The sequence below is a fragment of the Anarhichas minor genome, unplaced genomic scaffold, assembly GCF_050575085.1.
Source record: "Anarhichas minor isolate MPS153535 unplaced genomic scaffold, ASM5057508v1 ptg000012l, whole genome shotgun sequence".
Classification (NCBI taxonomy): Eukaryota; Metazoa; Chordata; class Actinopteri; order Perciformes; family Anarhichadidae; genus Anarhichas; species Anarhichas minor.
The window spans coordinates 2,744,447-2,756,833 of record NW_027466458.1 but is presented as its reverse complement, the minus strand read 5'-3'; the positions used below and the strand labels follow the sequence as shown (position 1 = coordinate 2,756,833).

Sequence of the window (12,387 nt, the reverse complement as noted above, 5' to 3'; positions counted from 1 at the left end):
ACCCAGCAGTGCAATACATCTGAACATAAATGGCAAAAAGCCATTTATTTTGATGACAATCACCATTCCACACAAGTCTGAAACACTCATTGCGCATGAGTGACTTTTTTAGCTGCATAAGTAAACACGGTCAACATGCCCGGTACGGATAGGAGTGCAATGCACATCTGTACAACCTCTTGCAGCAAACACATCTGTACAAGGCATGTTCCTTTTCCAATACTTTACCCTTTCGAACAGTTTATGACAACGGAACCCTTTAGATCACAGGGAACAGTATTTACCCACTTAGTCTTTTAAGTTTCTTGACTGATTGAAATGTACCAGGTTAGCTTGTGTGTTAATCTTTCACAGGACTGTGGACTGCTGGGGAGGTTTGGCCCTGAGAGAGAGAGCTCTCCGTACTGTACTATGCTGAACACCGCCGTGTGCTTTAAAAAGCTATTCTTCTGCTAATAGCTTCAAGCTGTGTTTCAGCTTTTCGCCCGTCTTGCCGTGACGGGTTCACAATCTCTGCGTGAGGTCGGATTTAACCGCGTACGCTGAGAGCAAGTCGTCTGCTGGTTGAGCTCGGCGGAAAAGTGACCAGAGCCACATGTCATGCCACTACCAACTGTGTCGCTTTTATTGGCACATTTAAACCCAATCTTTCAAATTCAACAGTGAAAGCTGTTTTGGTGAATCTCTTTCTCTGCATACTTTTATCTCCCCTTCATCTTGTACACCTCGCAGTGCAAAGCATCGTCAGACCATCCACACCGCTATAGCTAGCTGAGGCTTGACACCATCGGGGGAGTAGGTGAGACAAGGCATTGGGTCTAATCTCTCTGACATGTTTGATTACTATGAGACCGTGTGCCAGCCAGCCACTTCCTCCGCAAAAGTGCCCAGTGTGTGAAGATCCAATTAACCAGCCGGCGGGGGAGCGCCGAAATCAGTCGGGCACATCTCTTGGCAGCCGCGAGGCGCTAGACTGCCGCCACCGGGGCCCCGAGCACCCGGGTCCTGACTTGACTGACTCGGACAGGGGAGATTTAACTAATTGCAACTATTTCCAGTGCGATCAGATGCAAAGGAAAAGGTTAGTGAACAATGATGGAGAGGTGGGTGACAGGGCGAACCGAGCCTTCAAATGCAGGCGCCATGTGCTTCTTTTGCTTAGTCGGAAATGGAGATGCCGAGAATGTATTGTTTCAGGGATAGATTAAAGTCCCCTCTGTAACCTCTATCCCCTTTTCTTCTACCCTCAAAAAAAAAAAAAGAGCGGCTTAGATTATCCAAGCATGGCCAATCCACCCCCTCCCTCACTCTGTCCTCGGAGACCACACAGTGGGAAAGTGTCCTACCCACAAATCCAAATTACCTTCCACATATCACTGTTAAAGTTCGGTCTGACTGAGCAAACTTAAAAAAAGAAAAAAAAAAAACATAAGACCACATGATTGCAGTTTGCTGAGCTAATTTATTAGCAAATGTCATTTGAGATTTATTTTTCTTTACTGGGCCTTTTATGTAATTGGGTGTGTGGTCTGTTAAAAAAAAAAAGATGAAAGCGTGTGCAAAGCACCGCCAAGTAGATCAATCCCAAAAACGCTTGTGAGAGTTATCAGGGAAAGGCAGTCTTGTCGTCAAGGCGTCAATTGAAAAGGGGCTTTCTAACCTGGTCCTACTGATCTGATGGAACGGTGACGCTCGTTTCAGCTACCCCTCAAAAGTCCTCGCGCAAAGTAGACCCCCGCTGTCCTGTACGATGTAAAAAAAAAACAGCATCTCCAAAAACACAGATTTACAAGACAGACGTGAAAAGCTGGCAGGCTTTAAACAACGTGACACCGTTTCCTCTTCCTGTCCAAACAAATATCACACCTGGGCCAGACCAGGTCAGACATTGCACCAAGTAACGACTGCTGTCACATTGACTCAATGAAGAGGATACAAGCTGTGGCATGCAGCTCTCTGATTAACTCCACAAGTACTAGAACTAATGCTCAGCGGAGAGTTAGAAACTGTAAACCCGCTCCTTCCATCTTTGTTCATCAAGACGCTCAACTGCATTCGTATGATTGTGTGTGTGTGTGTGTGTGTGTGTGTGTGTGTGTGTGTGTGTGTGTGTGAGTCCATCTCAGGAGGTGTGATCAGCAGGGCGAAGCGAGATATTTCTCGTAATGAAAAAGAATTAGGCGTGAAGTTAAGCGGCCTGTCAAAATGGCAGACAGACGGACTTCCTTCCGAGTGATAGCACAGGGAGAGGTCACGGCACATGGGTCGTACCGGATGTACGAAGACTCTCGCAGAGAGTCAGTGACCGGTGACGTCTCATCAAAGCGGGGAACGGAGCCTGTGACCTCTCTGGTCAAGGACATAGACAAGAGGATGAGGATTCATTATTTTTAATTGGCCGTCCAGCACTCTTGACACTGACTGACGGAGACTCAGGGTGCAGAAATATCACACAATTTTCTTGAACTACTTCAGCAACAAGCTGGCTGTCCCAGAATCATTTTCAAAATAAAAGTGTGGTTTAAAAAATTAAAAAGGGAACCATAAAAGTATCACATTGGTCAAAGATATGTTGAGACTCTCCCAAACCTTTGAAATTTGGATCTAATGGTCTAATTGTCTTAGGCTACATCCAAACTACTATGTTTTAATTTTAACACGCATATCTTTTGCTAGGTTTACGCTTAGCGTCCACACTACTTCGGTGTTGTAGAACCCCTTAAACTGAGATGTTTGAAAACGCTGCCGACACCGTTTTAGTTTGGAAACTAAGGGGTTGTAATGTGGACGGGCAGAACCGGGGACCATTGAAAACGATGAACTAGACATTTGCGTTGGCTACTTGATTGGGTCTCAGCAGTCAAGATGTGTCCTTCCCCGATTCAGCCTTGATTACCGATCCACTGCCAGTGGTCGATTCATCATGGATAACGGATGACGACAGGCGTTGCTGACCTTGTCGTCTATATTAGCAGCTGTTGTGCAAATGAATTCTGCATTTCATTATTCTACTACTGCCTACATGCGGAAGAAGCAAGCTGTTGGCGTGTCCGGCGGCATTATAAGCTCTAAGGAGCGGATGTTTTAAAAGTCCCTGTTGGCGGCTTTGAGGAGGGCGACGGACACAAAACGGAGGATTTTTCTTTCGTTATCAATGCTTTTTTTTTTTTGGGGGCACAATTATTGTGAAGTTCAGGAAGAAACTGTAAACGAACCAAAGCATAAATGCTCTCCAGTGTGACGGGGACTTCCAGCCAACAGACAACAAGGAAACCGAGAGGGAACGAGAGACAGATGTGTGTTGACCAAATTTATTGACCCATAATCTAGTAAATTTTGATTTATTGAATTAAATGTGATATGTGTGTGTGAGTGAGTGAGTGAGTGAGTGAGTGGGACCCGCAGCCTTGCAACTAAACTTTCCACTAAACTTTCCACTAAATTTGTCTGTTTGAGGGCGTGTTTGGGAAATATAGAAGTAGATCTTCGGTATCAAGCACGACCTTTTATTATTAAAGCTTGCCCAGTGTACGTGAAAAGTCACGTGATATTAATTTTCAGGTGTGATAGAATGAACGGAAATAATTTCTAAAACCGTGTGGACAGAGATCATTTTTGTAGTCCTACTAAATGTAGTCCTTGTGTGACCCACTCATAACAGTAGAGAATGCTTAGTGAGATGTACCAACTTTCCCTCTCATTTAGGACAGCATAATCTACTTGAATATTAAATACCTTGAAGATTCAGGTTCCATGAAGTCTCCCTTGAAGGTGGCATTGAGCTGCTTCTCTCTGGTTAGCAGGTCGTCGATGAGGTTCTGCCTCCTATCGGCTTCTGGCTGCATTCTGATGGAGCCATGTTAAAGGTCATCATCCCTTAAACCACCTTGGATGCTCCCGACACTTTTCTTTGGGCCAGTTTGGAATGAACCCATGAACAACAGACACCGTTCTATTTGAGAAGTTAGGGCAGACCTTTTGATAGCACTCTACCGCCCTCTATAGGAAGACAACTGCTACTGCAAGCAAGGGGGGAGCCTGCAGCACAATATGTAATCTCAACCGCATGACTTCCAATACTCGGAACGTTCTCAGAAGAAAGGATACAAGCGCCGACTGGATGATGCTCGCAACAAACCCTCTCTAAGCTGGGAAATATTCTGTTTGAGCTTCTGCAGTGATGCCCGCAGCGTCATGTTGATCTGAAAAGACAGAAGATGTTCACACCGACTGGTTACCAGAGAAATGTGTAGGGGACGGCACTTTGTGAAGGTCACACCTTACCTTTGCAGGGTTCCCCCCTGTTCTCTGCTGCCTGTTGCGCTCATGAATGTTTTCTGCTGTTTCCTGTGCCAAGCGACAGGTGGCGTCATAGTTCTGCAACCTGCAGATCAGAGAACGGGATAGAGATGTCATTCAGGGTTCATTTATTGTCATGATGCAACACAGGGATCCACAACGAAATTCAGATGTAGCACAAAACAAAATACATGACAAACATAACAGAAACAGTAGCACATTCCTGTAGTGCATTTTATTTATTTTTTTAAATTGCACCATAAGGAATGTAAACAACAGTAACAAAAACAATTCTCATGGCAGATAATATGGTCGACATCTGCACATTAAAAATTGAGGAAAACGTGTAAATTGAATTACTGCCTCGTGACAAACAGTTGGCACAGATACATTAAGGAGCCACATAAGTGATGTGGTTAAAGTGTGATGTACAAAACTAAACGGTCACTCACTGAGCATTGGATTTGTACAGGGTGAAGACAATTGACTTGTCTGTTTCCTAATGTGTAACCTACAAAACATGTATTTCAGGAACACACTAAAGTGCAGTAAATATTAGCTAGTTTTGCTATCTAGCTCACAATGATCAGTGCTCAGACTGCTTCATGTAACTCGTTAGTCGTTTTTGATGCTGGACTTTTTGAATGTTGTAAATATATCTTACCACTGAGTGTCGGAAAAGGATGAAACACCACTGACTGCATTATTCAATACAGCGCTAATGCTAATGTACATTTTTGTCATTACAGTTTTGTATTATTGGGTAAAACGTCAGAGAATAAGCCCAAGACATAGCTGCATTCATCATGTGACTTTTTCCTCTTTCCTGATTCTGTTGACGTTACCAGGCTTCAGTCTGAAAAGTAAATACAAGTATATCGCTTAAATAGCACGAATGTCATGAGTCTTATCGGTGACCGCTATACTAACGTTACGTTTTACAACTTACAGAGATCATCTAAATGGCTTATTAAAGTGCAAGTATTGTATTTGTTCAACGTTCGTCTCAACAGGGAAGAGCTAGCTAGCTAGCTAGCTAGCACTTTAGCAAGCAGAGGATAAGGATACAGAAAGAGTAGCCAAGTTATTAGCGTTAGTAACACCATGTGCTGTAGTTAATAATACAGTTGAGATCATTTACGGTAGCCTGAGAACACATTGCTTACCACGGGTCCTGAGACATTACGATCGAAGTTAGCTATGAAGAGAAAATCCAGTTAGTTTGCACCACCAGGCAGTAATCAACAGAAATCTGTCTCTTGTTTGGGTGTGACGTCACGACGGCACGATGCGAGGAACAATCTTTACAAAAAACAAAAAACTTTATTTAGCGCAAATCAGTACTTTACAAATGGACGATATCGAGCAATATGGAAAGATGTAAACCAGCAGGGCCATATTGACAATAAATAAAGATAGTAAATGTGCATAATATAAATAAATATACTTACTTATTTCATCATCACATTTCACCAATCAATGTATAAATCCTTAGATATATGTACAATCCCAAACATAGCAAATCACACATCATGTATAGCCTATTCTGAGACCCATCAATAATGCACATAAAATACATCAGAAATCCTAACGTAGTATGACTTATTTGTATTAGCTGGTGTGTAGAAGCTAATATTGGTCGAATATTGAGATTTTTTTAAACCAAGGGGTTGGCAAGTGTTTCCGATTTTTCCATTTACATGGATGAATGTGATATAGATCCTAAATATCATTTTATTATTATAATACCTACTCAACTTTTGAGATTTTGTGAGAAGAAGCCACGATCGTCCATGAGTTCACTGACAAAAATAATTGTATTTTCTTTATACCAATTTTGACTGGTTGAGGTTTCCCTATTGATTGTAATTGTTCTGTTGTTCCACACGGTGGAGTGAAACCATGGGTAACTATAACTATCATCCTCCAATAACAGTATTAGTCGATGAAATTCAAAAAAACTTCAAAAGCCAATTTTTTATTTCAAAATCACATTTTAACAAAACTTCTAACGCTACAATCTCTTTTTTTAATGTTTCTGGAAAGTTTGTTACATAGAGGCTTTTATACAATACATTTTTAATGATCGTATAACTGATTAAAAGCCAAGTGTTTTTAAACCTCTTCCATTACATTCTTTGACCAGTTTTGATTTTCTAAAATAGTGTTTTTGTTTCTCTATATAAAATTGTATATTACAGAGTTGATCTGTAAACTGGTAGTTTTTATTCTGGGCAAACAGACACAAGAGGCCAACACAAGAGACCATCATTGAAGATTTCTATTTGTCTGGATAAATCAACATACTAGCTGTTATTAATAATCATTTATTAGATTGGACTCCTGTTTAAACACCTGAGCAAGAAATAATCACATGCAAAGTATAACCACATGATGCTCTATGATGTATAGAAGGGAAATGATGAAAACAAATTAAGAAAACATAAATGTACAGAAAACAAAACGAAAGACAGTCTTTTGTATTATTAGTGGCAGGGAGATGGCAAGGCCTTAACACAGATGGGCATAGTACGGCCCGCGGGCCGGATGTGGCCCGCGGGAGGTCATTGGGAAATTAGGAATAAAACGTAAATTAGTGTACATCATGCACAGAATAGAGCTGCATTGCTTTTATTTTGAAGGCGACTTTTGTTGTTGTTTTCTTCTCAATTTAAGTACGTTAGTGAACGTGTGTCAGTGTGTGAGCAGCAGCAGCGTCACTGCGTTTACGGAGATGTGAGTTAGCTGTTAGCCCTCACAAATGCCAGCCTGTATTAAAAAAGAAAGATTGACACAGAGTGTAGAGTTTTTAAACAAAACATGGACATTAAAGTATTTCTTTACTGAAGTCAAAGGTAAAGCCGTGTGCTTAGTTTGTGGAGAACAAGTCGCAGTGTTGAAGGATTACAATTTGAATCGTCATTACGAGAGGAAACGCACGGAGAAATACGAAAGATTGACGGATGCAGAGCGGGAACGGACGTCTGAGGCTTTGCTAGCTAAGCTGCAAAAGCAACAAGGCCTTTTTTACCAAGCTTCACACATCCAGGGATGCAGCAGCCAAGACCAGCTTTGTGATATCCGACAAAATGGACTCCAGGCGCACCGTAGCGAGGAGGATCGGGGACATGGCGGGAAATCTGGAGCTTCAGCTGCAAAAAAAAAAAAAGCAGACCAGTTACTCATCTTTGTACGTGGGCTAACGAAAGACTTCGAGATCACAGAGTAGCTGGCAGCAATGCAGTCAATGAAAGGGACGACGACGGGGAGTGATTTGTTCACGGAGGTAAATGCATGCTTCCACACGCTGGGACTGAAATGGGACAAACTGGCACGTGACGGGGAGAAATGTCGGACTTTTAAAGCGGATGCAAGATAAAGTGACTGAAATAAACCCAGCACTGAAATGTGTATTTTTGCATTGCATTATACATCAGAATGTGCTCAAACGTAACCATGTTATTGATGATGTAACTAAAATAGTTAACGTCATCAGGGCAAGAGCATTGAATCCAATGCACTCTTGGAGGAGCATGAGACTGAACACAGCTGTCAGGTGGCTCAGCCTGGGCAAAGTGCTTCAAAGAGGTCGGGACCTGAGAGCAGAGATTCAAGAGTTTTGTGAGAAGAAAGGCAAGGACATCCCAGAGCTCTCCGATGCAAACTGGATGACAGATTTTGCATTTGCTGTTGATGTGACTGCACTAATGAATGATCTGAATACCAAACTGCAAGGCAAGGGCCTCTTTGCACATCGCATGTACAGCCTGGTGAAGGCTTTCATGACAAAGTTGCAGTTTCTTTCAAGCCAGATGCAGGTAACGCACTCACCCTCCTGCAAACCCTGAAAGAAGCCACACCATCAGTTGAGCATCTCCACGGGTACTCCTCCATGTTAGGGGCACTGCATGGTGAGTTTTCAAGGCGATTTCAAGACTTTAAAACAGTTGAGAGTGAAATGCACATGATTTCTTCTCCCTTCACGTGCAGTGTGGATAATGCTCCCAAAATTTTGCAAAAACATGATCTCCGTCAGTGTTTTACTAGTATATATGGATATTACAAATGTATATGTTTGGATTATTCCTGCTGCAGATGTTTACGGTGGAGCTCATTTTAACTCATTTTATACTCTGTTCAGTTTGTGTAGTTAGGAAAGGTTTGAAAAATGATAATGTGCAAAGTAACTAGTAACTAAAGCTGGCAGACAAATGTAGTGGAGTAAAAAGTACAATATTTCAATCTGAGATGTAGTGGACTGGAAGTACAAAGTTGAATAGAATACTTATGTACAAATTCAAGGTACTTTACTTAAGTAAATATACTAGTTACATTCCACCACTGATCATAAAATGTACTCTTACCACTCACAGCTCATCAAAACCATACAATGTACTGCTTTTTATAAAGAGGTGGAATAATATTGAGCAGGATTGAGTTCAGTCTATTGGTCCGGCCCTCCACAACAGTCCCTGTTTCTCATGTGGCCCCTTGGGAAAAATAATTGCCCACCCCTGCTGTAGGTGGAGGTTTGACCTCAGCTGTCGGCTGATGGTGGAGGTTGTAGGTTGAGGGTGGAGGAAGGTGCTTTAGCTGGTTTTCAGAGGCTGTTTGTGTTCTGGAAGATTATTTCAGGAACTTTTGAGGCTGAAGCTGAATAAAAACATTGTTGACAAAGGCTGCATTCACCGACTCAAACAAAAAGAGGATTCTTCAGCTTTGAAGAAGATTACTTAAACTATTACATTTAAACATTTACTACAATAATATTTACAGTTATGATCTTATTTGATCATTATTTCGTCTTCGATCTTTGGTTCTTCCGAAGTGTCCACAGAATAATGTGGAGGATGAACACCGACCCCGTATGGGATGTCCACGTGCACCCGTCCGTCTTTGTCTACTGTCTCTTTTAATGTGGGACTGTCCAGTCTCTCCCAGAGCTTCTGTTTGATGCGACGTCCCAGATTTAAGGTGTGCGGACGCAGACGGCCGTTCTTGAACCTGTGAGGAGAGGAAAACATGAGATTAAAAAGTTTATACATGGAATAAATTGAGTGAAAAAGTAAAGTGATTAGAAAATGTGATAATCATCAGATAGATTTTTGACACAACACACCTCAGCATATTGTCCACAACTTGGCGGTGGAGTTGCTGGTACTCTTCGTCAGAGCGGTTGTGGATCAGAGGGCCGTCGTGGTGCAGTGGAGTCGAGGAGGGCCGGGGGCCATGCTGGAGGCAACCGGCAGGTCTGCAGGCAGGATGGTGGCCCGAGACTTTGGAAGAGTCTCAGCAGGTTTAGGACGGGCCACTGTACAATAGCTAATAACTCACAGTGCTGTCACTTCACTTAAAACTCATACAGTTATGCTATCACGTGTTATTGATGTTTGTAACACATTATTCCATTTCAAAAATGTAGAAATTATAATCTGTTCTGACACGTTGGAGCAGTTCTCTGTGTCTGAATAACTGAATAAAGTTATGGTAGTTATAATATGCTGTGTAACACAGGACTCATATCTTTCTTTTTGATGTGTTCTCATTATTACTACGAATATTAACAGTATTATTGTGATTATCGTCATTATCAAAAACTTGTAAACAATCATCCACAAACTCCCATCTGCCCATAAACCATTTTATTCATAATTTGTTGACACCAAGGCAGAGAGAAAGATAAGCAGAAGGAAAGAAACACACACAGACACAGACATCGTTGTCACTTTGACATGGAGGTATAAAGCATCATCAACGCTGAACTTATAAAATATTATTTCCACAATGTTTTATTCTTTAGAACCCTTAAGAAGAGTTTTATGAAGCCTTATGAATTTCAAACAAAAACAACTCGATCTCATCAAACTTGTGCTGCTGCTGGAACTCTTCTCTGGCTGAAGGAGGACAGCACACACACACACACTGTTCACTTCATCAATCTCTATTTATTTACGTTTCCACATGTGTCTTCTTCAGGGGGAGCAAGAACACTTCTTCTTCTTCGTCTTTGGGGTTTTACGGCATCAATTACGTGGCAGCACCACGTTGCTGCCACCTCCTGGATCTCGATCAATACTGTGCTATCTGCATACCACAACCTTTTTTATAATCAGTGTTATCTTCACACTAATGTGTATGTTCACGCCGTTTGTTTGTATTTAGTATTCTTTCCTTTTAGTTTATTAAATACTTGTCATCACACAGCAGCAGGATCGATGTGTTTACACATTGAAAGAAGCGTTCTGCGCATTTTACGCACGTGGCACAGCCTCGTAAACTTCATTAATTAGGCCTTCATTCATTATTAAATCTCTCATCAAGATCAGTGAGGATCTAACGGTAGTGACCTGACCGTAAAAACATCTGGAAGACAGCAGCCGTCCTCAGGATGAGTCCATCTCCACCAGAGCTGTCGGGACATTTTGATTGTATACCTAAAAATACTCAATTTGCTCTGGATAAAAAAAAAAAGAATGTTATATCCTGTCGATTGTTGCTGCTTAAATTAAAAATCACATCCTCTCTGCAGCTCGGTGACTTCCCTCTCCATGCTCGCCGGCATGTGCTTCTTCTCAGGTAGAGTTCAGGAGTGAGGACGGAGGAGACGAAGGGGGAGGATTCGCGTGTGCTTACAGTCGAGTGAAAGGGCCCACGTGGAGAGGCCCTCTCAGTTTGGGGGAGGAGCAGGAGTTGGTGGTGAAGATGGAGGTAAATAAAAGTTCAGTAAGGAGCAAAATTCTACTGTTTATCTTTGAAACGATGATAATGCTTTCAAAGCTTTCCTATCTCTGACTCTGACCCTCCAAGGAAGAAAAACAACAAACATACACACAAAGCTTGTTTTCTCCATATTGTAAACGGAGGCCAAGAGAAGTCTAAATGCAGACTGCAGGTATAGATGTGAATAGGAGACAGAGAACAAGGCTGTAAGAAAAAAAACAGGAACAAATAGAAGTGAAAGAAACATTTTGAACACAAATGATCAGCTGAATGGTACTGACTGCGCACAGGCCGGAGCGCCATTGATCTCAATGAGCCACACTTTGAAGCTCTCGTCCACCATGAAATCAAATCCGAAGAGTTGGAAGCTCTGGTAGCTTTATTCTCACTCATATTGCAGGTATCAAGACAAAGGGTCTAGAGGGCCTAACCTGTCCCATGTTGAAGGGGCCATCTTGAAACTGATCTCTATGAATACGTGTCTCTTTTAAAGAGACTCCAGCTTGAAGAGGTTAGATCGAGAGATAGAATGGGCTTTGTTTGTGTAATCGTCCTGGACAGTATGCAATCAGAAAAGCACATTTGGATTACCCTGTGGCCTATAGGCACTTCTGAAAAGTGCATAACAGCAATCCATTCAGCCTTGTGGTTGAAGGCCTAGAAACCATCAAAAAGAGCATTCAGGGTGGCGATCGAATCAAGTTATTATTGCAGAGAAAAAACCTTTCGCGTACATCTAACTTCAACATCAACTTGTCACAAATGCACTTCCTGTGCTTTCCCATTTATAACTCCTTATTGAGTGAGAAATCTTATGATCATACAAGTGGACCTCAGGATGTATTATTTAGTTTAATAGGAAAAATGACTGACTGCAATGTACTAGACCGAGAAATTGAAGTGAAAGCAAAAAGTGTGACGAGATGCCCGTCTCGCCTCTAGTTTGCGTCGGTGACTAAATTTACGTTATTTGTGATTCCTGTTATGCACCTCAACTGCAATTGAGTTTTTACTAAAACGATATCTTATAGCTTAAATAATAATCTTCCAAAAAAAAAGAAAGAATTGCATTTAGTTTTCTTCCCACAAATGAATTAAATGCTGAGAGACCAACTGTTTATTATTAACCTGGTTATGACAAGTGGATTTTTGCTTTTTACACCGTGTTGCACAATAAAACCATCCCCTTATTTTCTCCTCCCCGTGTAGTTTGACACATTTCTTTTGCTGACACACATGAGTGCTGGTACCCAAATATACAACCTGCCACCCCCCCCCCAGCAACACCCTCCCCTCCTTGTGAATTCTGTACAATGTTTATATGGACCTAAAGAGATGTAAACGGTACGCTCCTTGTCACAATATAGG

General features: G+C 41.8%; 1 protein-coding gene across 2 annotated transcripts in view; it reads right to left on the bottom strand.

Moving 5' to 3' along the window:
- Nucleotides 1–5,577, bottom strand: part of stx8 (syntaxin 8) — a 42,379-nt gene extending 36,802 nt beyond the window's left edge. For both annotated transcript variants that reach the window (XM_076090261.1, XM_076090262.1), the window contains exons 1-4: nt 5,466–5,577; nt 4,285–4,384; nt 4,108–4,202; nt 3,736–3,846 (exon numbers count right to left, since the gene is read on the bottom strand). In XM_076090261.1, the coding sequence (XP_075946376.1) occupies nt 3,736–3,846; nt 4,108–4,202; nt 4,285–4,384; nt 5,466–5,482 (323 nt within the window). In that variant the 5' untranslated portion in view covers nt 5,483–5,577. The remainder of the gene's footprint in view (nt 1–3,735; nt 3,847–4,107; nt 4,203–4,284; nt 4,385–5,465) is intronic.
- Between the last annotated feature and the right edge of the window lie 6,810 nt (nt 5,578–12,387).